This window comes from Hevea brasiliensis, chromosome 2, assembly GCF_030052815.1.
Source record: "Hevea brasiliensis isolate MT/VB/25A 57/8 chromosome 2, ASM3005281v1, whole genome shotgun sequence".
NCBI classification, from domain to species: Eukaryota; Viridiplantae; Streptophyta; class Magnoliopsida; order Malpighiales; family Euphorbiaceae; genus Hevea; species Hevea brasiliensis.
The window spans coordinates 76,695,177-76,715,563 of NC_079494.1; the positions used below are offsets into that span (position 1 = coordinate 76,695,177).

Genomic DNA, 20,387 nt, shown 5'->3' on the forward strand with positions numbered 1-20,387 from the left:
GAATTTCGAATTTACAAGAACAAACGAGCATCTTGCTTTGTGTCATCAGTAGGTGTTTCTTGGGTAAGATGATCATCCTTATCGATACTCGCAAATAAACCCTACAGTCTTACTCCAATCCAGATAATTAGAACCATTAAGTTTGTGTTCTTTGATTTTAGTTGTCACAGGAATCACATCAGCTACTATACTTTTTACTTTAACTCAACTCAACTCAACTAAGCCTTTATCCCAAAAATTTGGGGACACTTTTTACTTTCCACCATAAAAAAAAATTCACAGCAGCAAGTCATGGAAATCTCTATTCTCAAACCAATAAACACAGAGCAAACACACCTCAAGACACAATTTTAAAGCAGTTCAGTGTAACAGAAGCCCGAAACATACCCAACAGTAGGTGGACGAAGACAAATCACCTCCACAAAAGCACCTTATAACAAAACATCTAATAGGGATGCAGTATACACCCAAGGCGATGTTGGCGAGAGCAATTGGAGCGGCGGAGGACGGCGGACGCGACTCCACGCGCTGATGAGTGGGATGACAGCAGGAACTTGTATCGGCGTGTGAGACTCACTCGCTGGCCTTCTGGTGACTGGATTTTCTGAGTGAGGTCGCCGGCAATGGGTCTTCCTTCCTGGGTGGGCGGTGAGACATAAATGTCACCTTAAGACGGTGGCCTAACTCCATAGTAATGATTCTGATGGTTTTCTGAAAAAAAAAAATTCTTGTCCAACGTGGCTCTGATACCATGAAGTGAATATTTTTCTGTCTTTTATTGAATGAGATTCAAGGTATTTATATACAACGAATCCTATAATTAAGTATTTTAATTGGGAAGATATTCCAATAATTATGCTAATTAATTAAGAATATTATTTACATAATTATAGGATTGACTTCCGATAACACTAAACACACAAGACATTCTTGCCCTTCAATTAATAATAAAATCTTGGTTCCTTTTGAAACTATTCATTCTGATGTGTGGGACCAACCCAAATTGTTTCTTTATCTGGTTTTTGATGGTTTGTTACCTTTATTGATTGTTGCACCAGACTAATCTGGGTATATTTGATTAAAGCAAAAAGTGAGGCATTTACTTATTTCCAACAATTTCATAAAATGATTTGCACTCCATTTGATACAAAGGTTAAAATTTTCAGAACAGATAATGGGACAAAATATGTTAAATAGTGCTTTTAGTGCCTATCTGGATTCTTTTGGTATATTGCATCAAACTAGTTATGTTAACACTAGTGAACAGAATGGGGTGTCTGAGAGAAAATAGACATTTGCTTGAGGTGGCTAGGTCTCTTATGTTCACCGTGAACCTTCCTAAACCTTATTGGGGTGATGCTGTTTTATTAGCAACATATCTAATCAATAGAATGCCCCTGAGGACATTGAACTTTAAGAGTCCTTTAGAGGTTCTACAGGGTACCAATTCCTATACTATTCCTCCAAAAATCTTTGGGTGTTTTTGTTTTGTTTTCAAGTTCAATGTGGGCAAATTAGAGCCTATAGCCCTTAGATGTGTGTTTGTTGGTTATTCTGAAACTCAAAAGGGATATTAGTGTTATCATCCATCATCAAGAAAATACTTTGTAAGCATGGATGATATTTTTAGGGAGTCTGAATCTTATAATCTTATTTTCCCACAAAGTGACCTCTTCAAGGGGAGCATAGGAAGGAAGCGGTGTCTTCTAATATTCCTAACCAATCCGATATTTCTAACCAATCCCTACCTTTTTCTTTACCTATTCCTAGCCAAGACCAATCACTCAAACCAAAAACCTTAGGAAGATTGGATAGAGTGGATTTGCTGAGGTATACTCGATGGAACAAGGTGGATATAAGTGTTGATGGTGATGTAAGAGTTAAGCATGATACCACTGATCAACCTGATGTCCTGGATTCAATTTTTGAACATTTAGAAGAAGTTCATGGTGAGTTTCCATTGACTCTTAATGATTTAAATCTAGACTCTGGCTCTAATTATTCTGCTAATGATCTTAATAGTCCCATTGCTACCAGAAAAGGAGTTAGATCTTGTACTAAATATCCTATTTTCAAATTTGTGTCCTATGACTCTTTGTCTCTCTCTTATAGAGCCTTTGTATTGTCTATTTCTTCTGTATCATTGAAAGGAGGCATACCTTGATTCAAAGTGGAAGGCAGCTATGGTTGAAGAGATAAAGGCTTTGACAAAAAATGGAACATGGGATCTTGTTGACTCTCCGTTAGAAAAGTGTTATGGAAAGTCAATCACTATATTATTTCTTTGTATATTTTGTATTCTGTATTCCTATTTAGGATTTCTTATTTAGGATTTCTTCCTAATTAGTAGAACACAATTATAGGAATGAATTGTATATATATACCCATGTACAGATTAATTGAAATTAAAGGAGAATCATCTCTTTCTACATGGTATCAGAGCAGGTCATCTATCTAGGGTGACCATTTGTTCTTACCACCCAGCTCAGGAGAGACCTTGGCTGCCGACTGGCCGTTTCAACTCTAATCAACATCGCCGGCGTCGCCTCAACCCCCTCATTCCACCACTGTGTGTTGTTGCCTGATCTAGTATACCATTAAAGGACTTCTGAGGTTTGGCTCTCAGATCCTATTTTGGTATTTGCTTGATTTGTGATTTTGGGTTATTTTGCTGTTGTAAGCACTTTGGATTAGCGTTTCGGTTAGTTTTCTTTGTCTCAACAAATGGCAGACAATAAGAATGTTATTTCTGATGTGATTCCGGTGATGACTAAGATCACGGAACACAAACTTAATGGTTCGAATTACTTGGAGTGGAATAAGACTGTTAGGGTCTATTTGCGTAGCATTGATAAGGATGATCACCTTACTAAAGATCCACCCACTGATGATATACGACAAACTTGGCTAAGGGAGGATGCTCGGTTGTTTTTGCAGATTCGGAACTCGATTCATAGTGAGGTAATTAGTTTAATTAATCACTGTGAATTTGTTAAGGAATTGATGGATTACTTAGATTTTCTGTATTCTGGTAAAGGGAATATCTCCCGTATTTATGATGTTTATAAGGCATTCTACCGTGCTGAGAAAGAGGATAAGTCTCTCACGGCTTATTTTATGGATTTTAAACGGGTATATGAGGAACTTAATGTATTGTTGCCTTTTAGTCCTGATGTGAAAGTTCAGCAGGCCCAACAGGAGCAACTGGCTGCTATGAGTTTTCTTGCAGGCCTTCCTTCAGAGTATGAGACTGCTAAATTTCAGATTCTATCAGTTCTGAGATTTCCTCTTTGCATGAAACATTCACACGGGTCCTTCATACAGAGAGTACCCAATCTTCACAGCCTGCCAGTAGTGCTCTTATTAGCCGAAATCCAAATGGACAACAGGGTAATAGAAGAGGAAGTAGAGGAGGAATTACAAGCAACAGAAGTAATCAGCGTGATGAAGAGGCTAGTTCTAATCAGGACTCAAGATGAGTCATTTGTTATTATTGCCATGAGCTTGGCCATACAAAATATAATTGTCCGCAACTTCAGAGAAAAAATCAGCGATCACAGATGGCAAATATAGCAGCAGAGAACTCTATAGTATCTTCCTCTGAAAAAACTATTTTGGTATCTACAGAGGATTTTGCACAATTTTTCCAGTATCAGGCATCTCTAAAGCTTACCAGTTCCCTTGTCACTGCGATCGCTGAGTCAGGTAAATTCACCACATGCCTTGTGTCTTCCTCATCTAAATGGGTTATTGATTCTGGTGCGACAGATCACATGACAGGTAATTCTAATATTTTATCTGCTTTTCAGTCTAATCTCACTTCCTCTACTGTTACTTTAGCTGATGGTTCTACTTCTTGTGTCATGGGTTCTGGAACTGTGAACCCGACTTCGTCAATTTCTTTGTCTTTTGTTTTGTGTTTACCGAAATTCTCTTTTAATTTACTTTCTGTTAGTAAACTTACTCGTACCTTAAATTGTTCTGTTTCCTTTTTTCCTAACCAGTGTTTGTTTCAGGATCTTACGACGAAGCAGATTATTGGTAGAGGACGCGAGTCAGATGGTCTCTACATTCTGGAAAATCATGTACCGCGGTCGCTTGTTTGCTCCAGTACTTTAACACCTCTTGAAGCTCATTGTAGATTGGATCATCCTTTTTTGTCTACCATGAAGAAGCTGTGTCCTCAATTTCAGTCTTTATCAATACTAGAATGTGAGTCGTGTCAGTTTGCAAAACTTCATCGTTTGTCTTCTGTGTCTAGAGTCAATAAACGGGCTTCATCCCCTTTTGAGTTAGTTCATTCTGATGTTTGGGGTCCTTGTTCTGTTACTTCTAAAACTGAATTTCATTATTTGTTACTTTTATTGATGATTACTCTCGTGTTACCTGGTTATATTTAATGAAGAATCGTTCTGAGTTGTTTTTTATCTTTTATGCCTTTTGTAATGAAATCAAAACTCAATTTAATATTTTTGTGCGCATATTAAGAAGTGACAATGCCAAAGAATACTTTTCAGCACAATTTCAGTCTTATATGACACAAAATGGTATTCTTTATCAGTCTTCCTGTGTGGATACCCCATCCCAAAATGGCGTGGCCGAAAGAAAAAATCGGCATCTTCTTGAGGTAACTCGTGCTCTTCTTTTTAAGATGAAAGTTCCTAAACACTTTTGGGCGGATGCAGTTTTTACGGCATGTTTTTTGATCAATCGTATGCCGTCTTCTGTCCTTAATGGGGATATTCCTTATACTGCTTTGTTTCCTACAAAATCTTTATTCCTTATTGAACCCCGTATTTTTTATTGTACCTGTTTTGTGCGTGATATTCGTCCACAGGTTACTAAATTTGATCCAAAATCTCTCAAATGTGTCTTCCTTGGGTACTCCCGGCTGCAAAAAGGGTACCGTTGTTTTTCTCCTACTCTTAATCGTTATCTTGTTTCTGCAGATGTCACATTTTTTGAGTCCCCTCCATTTTTTCCTCAATCATCTGTGTGTGAGAGTCAGGGGGAGGAGGATGATCTCTTAATATATACTGTCCAATCAATGTCTAGTCCTCTCCCACAGCCTGTTCCTTCTATCTCTAGACCTACTCGACCTCCCGTTGTTCATGTTTATTCCAGGAGATTGGAAATTCCTGACTCAGATCCTCCACCAGCTACTTCGTTGGGAGATCTTGTACCTCATACTAATCATGATTCTGATCTAGACTTACCCATTGCTCTTCGTAAAGGTAAACGTTCATGTACTTACCCTATCTCTTCTTTTGTTTCTTATAATCAATTGTCTTCTTGTTCTCGGTGTTTTGTTACTTCTTTAGACTCTGTTCCTATCCCTAATACTGTTGGTGAGGCACTGTCTCATCCTGGCTGGTGTGATGCTATGAAAGAGGAATTGGAGGCTTTAGATGCTAATGGTACATGGGAACTATTGCCTTTGTCTACTGGTAAGAAAGCTATTGGTTGCAAATGGGTATTTACAGTAAAGGTAAATTCTGATAGTTCTGTGGCTAGGTGAAAAGCATGCCTTGTAGCAAAAGGATATACTCAGACATATGGGTTTGATTACTCTGACACTTTTTCTCCTGTAGCTAAACTTACTTCTATTCGTTTGTTTATCTCTTTAGCAGCTACATATGATTGGCCCCTGCATCAATTGGATATCAAGAATGCTTTCCTTCATGGTGATATTCAGGAGGAGGTGTATATGGATCAACCACCTGGGTTTGTTGCTCAGGGGGAGTTGGGTAAAGTTTGTAGGCTTCGGAAGTCTCTTTATGGCTTGAAACAAAGTCCTAGGGCATGGTTTGGGGGATTTAGTGAAGCAGTACAGGAATTTGGTATGCAAAAGAGTAAGTGTGATCACTCAGTATTTTATAGGCAATCTGAGGCTGGTCTAATTCTCCTGGTAGTCTATGTGGATGACATTGTCATCACTGGGAGTGACTCTGCAGGTATTTCATCTCTTAAAACCTTCCTCCAAACCCAGTTTCAGACAAAAGACTTGGGATTGTTAAAGTATTTCTTGGGTATCGAAGTTATGAGAAGTAAGAAGGGTATTTTCTTGTCTCAAAGAAAATATGTCCTCGATCTATTGACAGAGACAGGAAAATTAGGTGCTAAGCCTTGTAGTGCACCAATGACTCCAACTTTACAACTGTTAGCAGGGGATAGTGAGTTGTTTGAAGAAGTGAGTTGTTTGAAGATCCAGAGAGATACAGGAGATTGGTAGGAAAATTGAACTACCTTACAGTCACTCGTCCTGACATTGCTTATGCCGTTAGTGTGGTAAGTCAGTTTATGTCTTCCCCAACTATTGCTCATTGGGAAGCCTTGGAACAAATCTTGTGTTATCTGAAGGGCGCTCCAGGAAGAGGTTTGCTATATGGTAATCATGGGCTTTTGAATGTTGAATGTTTTTCAGATGCCGATTAGGCTGGATCTAAGGTTGACAGGAGGTCAACTACTTGATATTGCGTTTTTGTTGGAGGAAATTTAGTGTCTTGGAAAAGCAAGAAGCAGAGTGTAGTTTCTCGATCTAGTGCTGAATCCGAATACAGAGCCATGGCACAATCAGTATGTGAGGTAATGTGGATACTTCAATTACTAGATGAGACAGGTTTTAAGACCTCCCTGCCTGCGAAATTGTGGCGTGATAATCAAGCTGCTCTCTATATTGCTTCTAATCCGGTGTTTCATGAGCGGACCAAACATATTGAGATTGATTGTCACTTCATTCGTGAAAAGATTCAACAACAGATCATCTCAACAGGACACATCAAAACTGGAGAGCAGTTAGGAGATATTTTCACAAAAGCTCTGAATGGAGCTAGGATTGACTACATTTGTAACAAGTTGGGCATGATTAACATCTATGCTCCAACTTGAGGGGGAGTGTTATGGAAAGTCAATCACTATATTATTTCTCTGTATATTCTGTATTCTGTATTCCTATTTAGGATTTCTTATTTAGGATTTTTTCCTAATTAGTAGAACACAATTATAGGAATAAATTGTATATATATATATACCCATGTACAGATTAATTGAAATCAAGAAGAATCATCTCTTTCTACACCCTTAAGTCAATGGTGTCAATTTATAATCTGTACAGGACAACTAAATAGACAACTAAATAGGAAATACAATCCTAATTAAATACATAATTATAGCCACGATTCTAACACCTAAATATATTCACACAATCACTACAGATACACATATCCTAGCTATTTATGGTACATATCTTAACAAAACCCTAAGTTTTACAAGAATTTCCCATCACCGACAAGAACTCCAATATCGGAAAATGGTGGGTGTTATAGAAAGCATTTATCCAAAACTTAGGCAAGGGGGTTAAAGGAGGGTTGTAATGAGGAATTTTAAGGTTTCATGGGAAACATCTAAGATTTAGAGCTAATTGTCAACATTTTATAAAACCTGAAGCAAACATACAAACTAGTATGTGATGGTGCTAAATCGTATTTGAGTAGGATATTTGTACAAGCATGAGTTTTTGCATATAATGCAAGAAACAATGTTGTAGTTTGATATACATGTATCTAATATAAAAACTGCATTTTGACCAAGATAGCAATTAAAAATTGGAAAATATTAGTGATACAAGATAATCGATCATTCTTCAGATTAAAATATTAAATTTGCTCAAGTTATGATACAAACATATTAAAATATATAAAATGAATTGATAGTGTTATTCTCTCTCAATGGTTGGGGAGGTCTTCATTTTGAGGTTGTAGTACCCTTATCCTCAATTGCAATAATGCCATTATTGTAAAAGGCTTATTCACTTGCTCTCTTTGATGTATGATAGTGCATTAACTAAATCTTAACATGCCAAAGATGAGATACAAGAACAGGTTTGTGTGGATTTCTTTTGCCTTCAATGTGTAATAGCATTGGAGATATTGCTTATTATTATTTTTTTTTGTCCATTCTCATTCCTACAGTGTTGCAATTGTAGTGGACAGTCCTGAGTTGTTCAATCGGATTGCAGAAACATTTTGTTCCAAGGCAGTTATCAGATTTGCCATTCTTCTTTGGGGAGATAAATCATGCCTAGCTATCAATGGAATGGATGGAATGGATGGAATATCAATTTTCAATTACAAAGAAATTATAGACTTGGGACAAGAGAGCCGTAGAGCTTTGTTTGATTCTGATTGTGCTGGTAAGTTGGTCTGCCATGTCAATATATTCATTATATATTCTGTGAGTTCCCATAAGTTTTCTCAAATCTACAGTTTATACCTCATTTAACATTCTATAAAGAACTAGTCTTTCATTTATTTGTTTTAACTTGTGGATATGGAAATCAAATCCTAAAATACTAATATGAAGCTTTGTGAAAACAATTTTTAAACAATGTTACTAGTTACATGTTTTTGGAAATGATTAGTATATTTGTGAAAACTCAATGAACGACTAAAACTGAACTAGCAAAACTATTTACATTAAGAATGTTATTTGTCATAGTTCTAAGGATTCGTGCTTTTGGGTTATTGGTTAGAATTGTAAAACAAATATCTAATAAGGTTTGTTCAGCGGTTGCATCACTGGAGTTGGCTGGCTCTCTTCCTTCTAGAATTTTTTTGGACTTTTTATATTTATAGTTTTTTCTTCTGTTTTATCAATTTAGGTAAATGGTGGTGTGGTGTCTTAGCTCTTCTACGAGTATTGAATGGGCTACACATATGCATACACATTTATTTATTTGTAGATTATTTTATATAGAGTCAATTCGAGTCCAGTTAGTTTGGAACAATTGTTAGGATTTATATAGACAGGGCAATAAACTATCTTTTTTGGGTGTGAATATTTTTGGAATAGAAAATTAGATAGAGGATGGTACTCTTATCTCTGTATGATTATGGCTTTCAAATATGCTCTCATGGCAAGGTTTTAAATTGTGATTGCAATATTGTAAGGTTGGCATGTTGTGCCCAAAGTGTGATGTTCTAGAGTGGTTGTATGAGTATCATGATTTTTTTTAAAGGCTTAATGCATAAATATTCCCTTCAACTAATTGTGAAAAGTCTGTTGGACCTCTAACCTTGTACTTCAATCTATTGCAACCATAAATTTTTATTTTTGACTTGTTGCAATCTTAAGTGTTTATGTTTTATAGCCATTACACGATATGCTAATCATAAATAAATAATGTGAATACTTCATCACATTTAGGTTGAAATAAAGAGATATAAGTCATGTATTTATCCATTATTTATTGATAAGCTGGTAAAATTATGCCCATTGGTTGCAAACATAAGAACTGAAAGATTGCAGTATATCGACTATAAAAATATAAGGGTGTAAAAGCTTGAAATGGAAGAGCAGGGATGTAATGGAATTTTCTTGATTAGTTCAAGGACAAATTTACATATTTGGCATTTTTTAAAGAAATTATCCAAATATCTCAAATCAATATTATATAGGATTTGAGCAGAAATTGCAAGATATCAATAGTTATAACACCTAAGTGCGATTTGTTCACTTCAGATAGTAAACTTATGTGAGATGGTTGGTGGTCACCGAAGAAAGGAGTGTCAGGGAGTATCTTGGTAGTTATATTTGTAGAAAGAGATGATTCTCCTTAATTTCAATTAATCTGTACATGGGTATATATATACAATTGATTCCTATAATTGTGTTCTACTAATTAGGAAGAAATTCTAAATAAGAAATCCTAAATAGGAATACAGAATACAGAATATACAGAGAAATAATATAGTGATCGACTTTCCATAACACTCCCCCTCAAGTTGGAGCATAGATGTTAATCATGCCCAACTTGTCACAAATGTAGTCAATCCTAGCTCCATTCAGAGCTTTTGTGGAAATATCTCTTAACTGCTCTTCATTTTTGATGTGTCCTGTTGAGATGATCTGTTGTTGAATCTTTTCACGAGCAAAGTGACAATCAATCTCAATATGTTTGGTCCGTTCATGAAACACCGGATTAGAAGCAATATGGAGAGCAGCTTGACTATCACACCACAATTTCGCAGGCAGGGAGGTTTTAAAACCTGTCTCATCTAGTAATTGAAGTATCCACATTACCTCACATACTGATTGTGTCATGTCTCTGTATTTGGATTCAGCACTAGATCGAGAAACTACACTCCGCTTCTTGCTTCTCCAAGACACCAAATTTTCTCCAACAAAAACGCTAATATCCAGTAGTTGACCTCCTGTCAACCTTAGATCCAGCCCAGTTGGCATCTGAAAAATATTCAACATTCAAATGCCCATGATTACCATATAACAAACCTCTTCCTAGAGCACCCTTCAGATAACACAAGATTTATCCCAAGGCTTCCCAATGAGCAACAGTTGGGGAAGACATAAACTGACTTACCACACTAACGACATAAGCAATGTCAGGACGAGTGACTGTAAGGTAGTTCAATTTTTCTACCAATCTCCTGTATCTCTCTGGATCTTCAAACAACTCACTATCCCTTGCTAACAGTTGTAAATTTGGAGTCATTGGTGCACTACAAGACTTAGCACCTAATTTTTCTGTCTTTGTCAATAAATCGAGGACATATTTTCTTTGAGACAAGAAAATACCCTTCTTACTTCTCATAACTTCAATACCCAAGAAATACTTTAACAATCCTAAGGCTTTGGTATGAAACTGGGTTTGGAGGAAGGTTTTAAGAGATGAAATACCTGCAGTGTCACTCCCAGTGATGACAATGTCATCTACATAGACTACCAGGAGAATTAGACCAGCCTTAGATTGCCTATAAAATACTAAGTGATCACACTTACTCTTTTGCATATCGAATTCCTGTACTGCTTTACTGAATCTCCCAAATCAGGCCCTAGGACTTTGTTTCAAGCCGTAAAGAGACTTCCGAAGCCTACAAACTTTACCTAACTCTCTCTGAGCAACAAACTCAGATGGTTGCTCCATATACACCTCCTCTTGAAGATCACCATGAAGGAAAGCATTCTTGATATCCAATTGGTGCAGGGGCCAATCATATGTAGCTGCTAAAGAGATAAACAAGCAAACAAAAGTAAGTTTAGCTACAGGAGAAAAAGTATCAGAGTAATCAACCCCATATGTCTGAGCATATCCTTTTGCTACAAGGCGTGCTTTTAACCTAGTCACAGAACCATCAGGATTTATCTTTACTGTAAATACTCATTTGCAACCAATAGCTTTCTTACCAGTGGGCAAAGGCAACAATTACCATGTACCATTAGCATCTAAAGCCTCCATTTTCTCTTTCATAGCAGCACACCAGCTAGGATGAGACAAAGGTCGTCTGTGATATTAGGGATAGGAACAGAGTCTAAAGAAGTAACAAAACACCGAGAACAAGAAGACAATTGATTATAAGAAATAAAAGAAGAGATAGGGTAAGTACATGAACGTTTACCTTTACGAAGAGCAATGGGTAAGTCTAGATCAGAATCATGATCAGTATGAGGTATATGATCTCCCAACGAAGTAGCTGGTAGAGGATCTGAGTCAGGAATCTCCAATCTTCTGGAATAAACATGAATAACGGGAGGTCGAGTAGGTCTAGAGACAGAAGGAACAGGCTGTGGGAGAGGACTAGATATTGGTTGGACAGTATATATTAAGAGATCGTCCTCCTCCCCCGACTCTCATACACAGATGATTGAGGAAAAAATGGAGTGGACTCAAAAAATGTGACATCTGCAGAAACAAGATAACGATTTAGAGTAGGAGAGAAACAGCGGTATCCTTTTTGCAGTCTGGAGTATCCAAGGAAGACACATTTGAGAGACCTTGGATCCAATTTAGTAACCTGTGGACGAGCATCACGCACAAAACAAATACAACAAAAAATACGGGGTTCAACAGGGAATAAAGATTTTGTAGAAAACAAAGCATTATGAGGAATATCCCTATTAAGGACAAAAGATGGCATACGATTGATAAAAAAAATATGCCGTAGAAACTGCATCTGCCCAAAAGTATTTAGGAACTTTCATATGAAAAAGAAGAGCACGAGTTACCTCAAGAAGATGACGATTTTTTCTTTCGGCCACTCCATTTTGGGATGGGGTATCCACATAGGAAGACTGATGAAGAATGTCATTTTGTATCATATAAGACTGAAATTGTGCTGAAAAGTATTCTTTGGCATTGTCACTTTTTAATATGCTCACAGAAATATTAAATTGAGTTTTGATTTCATTACAAAAGGCACAAAAGATAGAAAATAACTAAAAACAATTATTCATTAAATATAACCAAGTAACACGAGAGTAATCATTAACAAAAATAATAAAATAACGAAATCCAATTTTAGAAGTAATAGAACAAGGACCCCAAACATCATAATGAACTAACTCAAAAGGGGATGAAGTCCGTTTATTGACTCTAGACACAGAAGGCAAATGATGATGTTTTGCAAACTGACACGATTCACATTCTAGTACTGATAAAGACTTAAACTGAGGGCACAACTTCTTAATGGTAGACAAAGAAGGATGGCCCAATCTACAATAAGTTTCAAGAGGTGTTAAGGTACTGGAGCAAACAAGCGACCGCGGTATATGATTTTCCAGAATGTAGAGATCACCTGACTCACGTTCTCTGCTAATAATCTGCTTTGTCGTAAGATCCTGAAACAAACAGTGGTCAGGAAAAAAGGAAACAGAACAATTTAAGGTACGAGTAAGTTTACTAACAGAAAGTAGATTAAAAGAGAATTTTGGTAGACACAAAACAGATAACAAAGAAATTGACGAAGTCGGGTTTCCAGTTCCAAAACCCATGACACAAGAAGTAGAACCATCAGCTAAAGTAACAGTAGAGGAAGTGAGATTAGACTGAAAAGCAGATAGAAGACTAGAATTACCTGTCATGTGATGCATGCGCATGAATCAATAACCCATTTGGATGAAGAAGACACAAGGCATGTAGTGGATTTACCTGACTCAGCGATCGCAGTGACAGGGGAACTGGTAGGTTTTAAAGATGCCTGATACTGGGAAAACTGTGCAAAATCCTCTGCAGATACCAAAATAGTTTTCTCAGAGGAAAATACTATAGAATCCTCTGTTGCCATATTTGCCATCTGTGATCGCTGATTTTTTCCTCTGAAGTTGCAGACAATTATATTTTGTATGGCTAGGCTTATGACAATAATAACAAATGACTCATCTTGAGTCCTGATTAGAACTAGCCTCTCCATTACGTTGATGACTTCTGTTGCCTGTAATTCCTCATCTACTTCTTCTTCTATTACCCTATTGTCCATTTGGATTACGGCTAATAAGAGCACTACTGGCAGGTTGTGAAGATTGGGTATTCTCTGTACTAAGGACCCGTTTGAACGTTTCATGCAAAGAAGAAATCTCAGAACTAGAGAGAATCTGAAATTTAGCAGTCTCATACTCTGAAGGAAGGCCTGCAAGAAAACTCATAACAGCCAGTTACTCCCGTTGGGCCTGCTGAACTTTCACATCAGGACTAAAAGGCAACAATACATTAAGTTCCTCATATACCCGTTTAAAATCCATAAAATAAGCCGTGAGACTTATTCTCTTTCTCAGCACGGTAGAATTCCTTACAAACATCATAAATACGGGAGATGTTGCCTTTACCAGAATACAGAAAATCTAAGCAATCCATCAATTCCTTAACAAATTGACAGTGATTAATTAAACTAATTACCTCACTGTGAATCGAGTTCCGAAGCTGCAAAAATAATCGAGTATCCTCCCTTGGTCAAGTTTGTTGTGTATCATCCGTAGGTGGATCTTTAGTAAGGTGATCATCCTTGTCAATGCTACGCAAATAGACCCTAACAGTCTTACTCCACTCCAGGTAATTCGAACTATTAAGTTTGTGTTCCGTGATCTTAGTCATCACCGGAATCACATCAGAAATAACATTCTTATTGTCTGCCATTTGTTGATACAAAGAAAACTAACTGAAACGCTAATTCAAAGTGCTTACAGCAACAAAATAACCTAAAATCACAAATCAAGCAAATACCGAAATAGGATCGAGAGCCAAACCTTAGAAGTCCTTTAATGGTGTACTGGATCAGGCAACAGCACACAGTGGTGGAATGGGGGGGTTGAGGCGACGCCGGCGATGTTGATCGGAGTCGAAACGGCCGGTCGGCAGCCAAGGTCTCTCTTGAGCTGGGTGGTGAGAACAAATAGTCACCCTAGATAGATGACCTGCTCTCATTCCATGTAGAAAGAAATGATTCTCCTTATTTTCAATTAATCTGTACATGGGTATATATTCCTATAATTGTGTTCTACTAATTAGGAAGAAATCATAAATAAGAATACAGAATACAAAATACAGAATATACAGAGAAATAATATAGTGATTGACTTTCCATAACAATATCTATCATTGTCATCATCTTGATTCTTAAAGATTGCAGTATATCAAATATAAAAATATAAGGGTGTAAAAGCTTGAAATGGAAGAGCAGGGATGTAATGGAATTTTCTTGATTAGTTCAAGGACAAATTTACATATTTGGCGTTTTTTAAAGAAATTAGCCAAATATCTCCAATCAATATTATATAGGATTTGAGCAAAAATTGCAAGATATCAATAGTTATAACACCTAAGTGCGATTTGTTCACTTCAGTATATCAAATATAAAAAATATAAGGGTGTAAAAGCTTGAAATGGAAGAGCTTTCAAGGAAAAATTTACATATTTGGCGTTTTTTAAAGAAATTAGCCAAATATCTCAAATCAATATTATACAGGATTTGAGCAAAAATTGCAAGATATCAATAGTTATAACACCTAAGTGCGATTTGTTCACTTCAGTATATCAAATATAAAAAATATAAGGGTGTAAAAGCTTAAAATGGAAGAGCAGGGGTGTAATGGAATTTTCTTGATTAGTTCAAGGACAAATTTACATATTTGGCGTTTTTTAAAGAAATTAGCCAAATATCTCAAATCAATATTATACAGGATTTGAGCAGAAATTGCAAGATATCAATAGTTATAACACCTAAGTGCGATTTGTTCACTTCAGTATATCAAGTATAAAAAATATAAGGGTGTAAAAGCTTGAAATGGAAGAGCAGGGATGTAATGGAATTTTCTTGATTAGTTCAAGGACAAATTTACATATTTGGCGTTTTTTAAAGAAATTAGCCAAATATCTCAAATCAATATTATATAGGATTTGAGCAAAAATTGCAAGATATCAATAGTTATAACACCTAAGTGCGATTTGTTCACTTTAGTATATCAAATATAAAAAATATAAGGGTGTAAAAGCTTGAAATGGAAGAGCAGGGGTGTAATGGAATTTTCTTGATTAGTTCAAGGACAAATTTACATATTTGGCGTTTTTTAAAGAAATTAGCCAAATATCTCAAATCAATATTATACAGGATTTGAGCAGAAATTGCAAGATTTCAATAGTTATAACACCTAAGTGCGATTTGTTCACTTCAGATAGTAAACTTATGTGAGATGGTTGGTGGTCACCGAAGAAAGGAGTGTCAGGGAGTATCTTGGTAGTTGTATCTATAATTGTCATTATCTTGATTCCAAAAGTCTCCTTGCTAGTTGAGCTATGTCGAAAAACCAAATATGCATTACCATGAGTTCTGATGACATTGATAATTCACCAGAGATATACTGGTTGCATCCTCAACTAAATAATCTCGACCTCAATTGTGTAATAACTGTTAAGAAAGATATGTTGGCTGATCATTATATTGCATAATTATATCTGGCAGTAGAACTGTACCTATTCCACTCTGTCCAGAACTGTAATATAAGTATGGACATGTGACATTATTATTTTGATCTTTGATGTAATTGTGTCTTTTGTTTCATGCCATTACATGTTTGAATCATCATAAGTTTAGTACTTAAGATGGTGGTTTTATTTCTATTCCATTTATTTTAAACTATTTTGCTAATCCCAAAGAATTTTTTTTTTAATCACGGTATTAAGCATGCTTATATTTTTATATTAGACTATATTGCATAATAGCATAAGATTGAAAAAAAATATATTAATCATTAAAATTAAAGAGACATAAAAAATATACATTAGTAAAATAACAAGGTAAATCTATAAGACAAAAATAAATATGTATTTAAATTGATCAATTCAAATGTTGCGTGAGAGTTGAGACCACTAGCTTTGTCTAACTGTATGTATAAAAATAAAATACTTTTTTAATTTGAATATCATAAAGGAGAGAAAGCTAAATGTGAGGGAAGATGGAGGAAAAAAATTTGATTATTCCCATAGAATAAGATAGAGAACATAAATACAAATTGAAAAAATCTCATTTGATTTGTGATTATGATATGAAATTATTAGATTGACTTGTATTTAATTTTTAAATAACTACCAATTAAATTTTAATTTGTAAATATAACGTATGGATAATTAATTTTTAATTGAACTTTTAGATTTATTTAATGACAGCTCAACTCAACTCAACTCAACTAAGCCTTTATCTTAAAAATTTGGGGTCGGCTATATGGATTCGCTTTCTCCACTCTAAACGATTTTGGGTTAAATCCTCAGAAATTTGTAATACTTCTAGGTCATATTGTACTACTCTCCTCCAAGTCAATTAAGGTCTACCCCTTTTTTTCTTTCTATCCTCTAACCTAATGTGCTCTACTTGTCTAACTAGAGCCTCTGTATGTCTACCTCAATCTTCCTTCTCTCAACTTATCCTCAATTGGCACCACTCCTACCTTTTCTCTAATACTCTCATTACGGACTTTATCTAGTCTAGTATGGCCACTCATCCACCTTAACATTCTCATCTCTACAACTCTTATCTTAGACGCATACGACTCTTTCAATGCTCAACACTCACTACCATATAACATAGTCGGTCGTATAGTTGTACGGTAAAATTTTCCTTTCAATTTACTGAGAATCTTGCGATCACATAAAACTCTCATGGCACGTCTCTACTTCAACCATCCGGCTTTAATCCTATGACTAACATCCTCCTCACATCCTCCATCTACTTGAAGAACTGAGTCGAGATATTTAAAGTGATTACTTTGGGACAGTACCACTCCATCTCCTTCCCTATAACCAGTTTGGCCTTCACTGAATTTGCAATGCATGTATTCTATCTTCGTTCTACTTATCTTAAAGCCCTTTGACTTTAGAGTACTTCTCCAAAGCTCTAGCTTTCTATTGACTCCTTCTCGCGTCTCATCTATCAGAACAATATCATCCGCAAACATCATGCATCAAGGAATACTCTCTTGTATATGTCTCATCAATTCATCTAAAACTAATGTAAAAAGGTAAGGGCTTATAGCTGATCCTTGGTGTAATCCAATTGAGATCGAAAAATCTCTTGTGTCCCCTCCCACTGTGTGCACAATAGTAGTTGCTCCTTCATACATATCTTTCAACACTTGTATGTACCTAATAGATACCCTCTTTTGTTCTAACACACTCTATAGGACATCTCTTGGAACACTATCATAAGCCTTCTCCAAATCAATAAAAACCATGTGTAGATCTTTTTTCACATCTCTATATTTCTCCATCAAGCTTCTAATGAGAAAGATCGCTTCCATAGTTGAACGACCGGGCATGAAGCCAAATTGATTGAGAGAGATAGAAATATCATGACGTAGTCGATGCTCCACAACTCTCTCCCACAACTTCATAGTATGGCTCGTGAGTTTAATTCCTCAATAGAAAATCTTTGGGGGCTAATTAATGAAAAGTTAAAATTTATTGCACATATTTAGGATTTTTTTATAAATAAATTAAAAAATTGAGAGACTAATTAATAAAAAAATATTATTTTATTACACCTATAAAAATTTTTTTATAAATGTTTGGAGGGGCCAAGGCGCCCTCTTCCCTAGTTTCGCCTTTGAGTCTATATAAGGATATAATTTTGAATTTTGGAGGAAGTAACTAACAAGAAATCGGTGTTCTTTGTACTTTGGAAAGACAAAGCTTCTGTGGTCTGTGGTCTAGCTGAGCTGATTATTTTCTGAAAGTAAATGTCATGTGGACGGATAGAAAATGCTTAGTTTTGTTGTTGTTCTCTAAAGCAAAACTCTCTCTCTCTCTCTCCCTCTCTCTCTCTCTCTCTCTCTATATATATATATATATATATATATATAGCTGTTGGACTTGATGAGATCCCTTAATTTAGGGATAGTTATTATCTACTTAATTCAAGGGTTGAGTCCATCTTGTGAAGAATCCCATAATAGTTAGACATCTTCCTTATCTATTTATTGTAGTTTTTCAATATAAATAGGTACTGTGCATTATTAGAAGTTAATGGAAATTGAGTAAAGATGTAGCCTTTTTGGTTTTGCTTTCTCCTCTCTTTCTCTCCTCCTTATTCTCTTTCTTTCTAAATAAATTAACAAAAGCAATGCAAATAAAAAAAAGTGCAATCCTTTGCTTCTCTTTGATGGATTACCTTAAAATAGGTTCTATGCAACTTTTCAGCTAACGATGTGATTGCAGGGCAACACTACATGTATGAAACAATCGGCTCAGATGATATTGCTACAATTGTTTATACTAGTGGAACCACTGGAAATCCGAAAGGTGTTATGCTTACGCATAAGAATTTGTTGCACCAGGTTTGTTTCTTGTTACTGGCGCCTTTCTTTTAGTAGCTTAAATCAAGGAAACTATACTACTAGTGTCTGCTTTGATTATATAGGATTTAGGTATTTATACATGGTTTTGGGAGAGGTATGGCTTTAGAAATAAATACCCATTTTTCGTTTGGTTTCAGTAAGTTGGGTATGTGGTGGTCGCTGAATCCATTTATATAAGTTATTTGTTAAATATATAATTAAATATTTTTATAGGGTTATAAATCAACGTTTGGATTATCATATATCTTCTGCTTCTTTTGGTCACAATCAAAGTCAATAATATTTGGTTAAGTTGTTACTGAAGTTATTTCAGTGTATTATGTTTTCCAGATAAATAATCTGTGGGAAGTTGTTCCTGCTTTGCCAGGAGATAGATTTCTAAGCATGCTACCACCTTGGCATGCATATGAGCGTGCTTGTGAGTATTTCATATTGTCGCGTGGAGTTGAGCAATCCTACACAACTGTGAGAAACTTAAGGGTATACCTTAATTGTTAATTGAAATTAACCCTAGTAAATTGACAACCATCTTACCTACTGGTTACCATCTTTTACTAATTATGCCATTTACTTCCTTGCCTTTATTTAATATGGCTTAATTGAAATTACTTTTGTTGATAGGAAGATCTGCGGCATTATCAACCACATTACATGATATCTGTTCCATTGGTATATGAGACACTCTACAGGTCTGTCCTTGTCAAGAGAATTAAATCATTCTTTTTTTCCAGCAGAATTAGATCATTCTCAGTGCTTTGCCGTGAGTGAAATTTTATGCTTTAATTTTGAAGATGTTTTGTATTTGTTAGCTTCAATAAAATTAAAACTTAATAGCGAGAATTGTTACCTAATGCATATGGATTATCAATATTGAAAGATTGGCCTAAATGGGAGATGAAATTTTAAGGGGTAATCACTTTATTTGGTGTGTCTAAATTCCTAGATGTAATCTGAATTCCTATTGTACTTATTTGTTCACTAGAAATTCTTGGTGTTTGAGCTTAAGATGATTTAATGCATTGCAAATATTCATATTTCCGTGAATCTTAATCTTAATCTACATATGTGTAAACATATATTATGTCTCTGTCTTCTTTGTGGGTGCATGGCATACGTATTTGTCTTCAATGAATTCATTATATAAAAGTGACCTCAGTGTATGAACCTGTTGAAGTCTTGCCCATAGCTGAAGGCACACCAAAATCTTTTCTGTTGCATTCCTTGATGCTTTGTCAATAATATATATTATGTTTTTGCATTTATGAGTAACAGGGCAACTCATAGTCATTTATTAGAATTATCTTTTTTTTGAAATATTTTTTTACCAGAGTTATTTGGTTGAGGGAGCATTTGGATATATATGCAGGATGATTACAGTGGTGAAATGACTTGTAATAGAACTCAAACGGTACTAACTAGCTATCTAAACTAGGAAAAAGTTTAAAAAGGCAGAGTAGGTGGGTGGATAGGAGCCTAGGGGGTTACAATTTTTTTTTTTTTTTGCCTGTAGAAGTTTCTGCTGCTAAGTCTGTAAGTAGTATTCATAATAGGTGAGTTACTTGGTATTTCTTTGTTTTGAACTTTCAATAATAAATTTACCGAGTCTTATTTCCTGGGTGATAATTTTTTTCAGAACAGCATTGATTTAGAACAAAGGGAAAGAATAAAAAACAAGGAGAAATCAAGGACCAATCCTTGAAAGAGAGAATTAATTCTCAATAACTTTATTTAATCTCAATAATAATCATAATCCA

General features: G+C 35.5%; 1 protein-coding gene across 7 annotated transcripts in view; it reads left to right on the top strand.

Annotated features, from left to right (window-relative positions):
• LOC110665628 (probable acyl-activating enzyme 16, chloroplastic) overlaps nucleotides 1–20,387 on the top strand; it is a 60,368-nt gene that overhangs the window by 28,297 nt on the left and 11,684 nt on the right. For 5 of the 7 annotated variants that reach the window (XR_002496943.2, XR_009143759.1, XR_009143753.1 and 2 more), the window contains exons 5-8: nucleotides 7,971–8,191; nucleotides 18,494–18,612; nucleotides 18,964–19,113; nucleotides 19,255–19,322. Coding sequence is in view for 4 of the 7 variants with exons in the window: in XM_021825826.2 (XP_021681518.2) it covers nucleotides 7,971–8,191; nucleotides 18,494–18,612; nucleotides 18,964–19,113; nucleotides 19,255–19,322 (558 nt within the window). In the remaining 3 variants the exon portion in view is untranslated. The remainder of the gene's footprint in view (nucleotides 1–7,970; nucleotides 8,192–18,493; nucleotides 18,613–18,963; nucleotides 19,114–19,254; nucleotides 19,323–20,387) is intronic. The other 2 variants (XM_021825824.2, XM_021825827.2) reach the window with 2 other exon arrangements.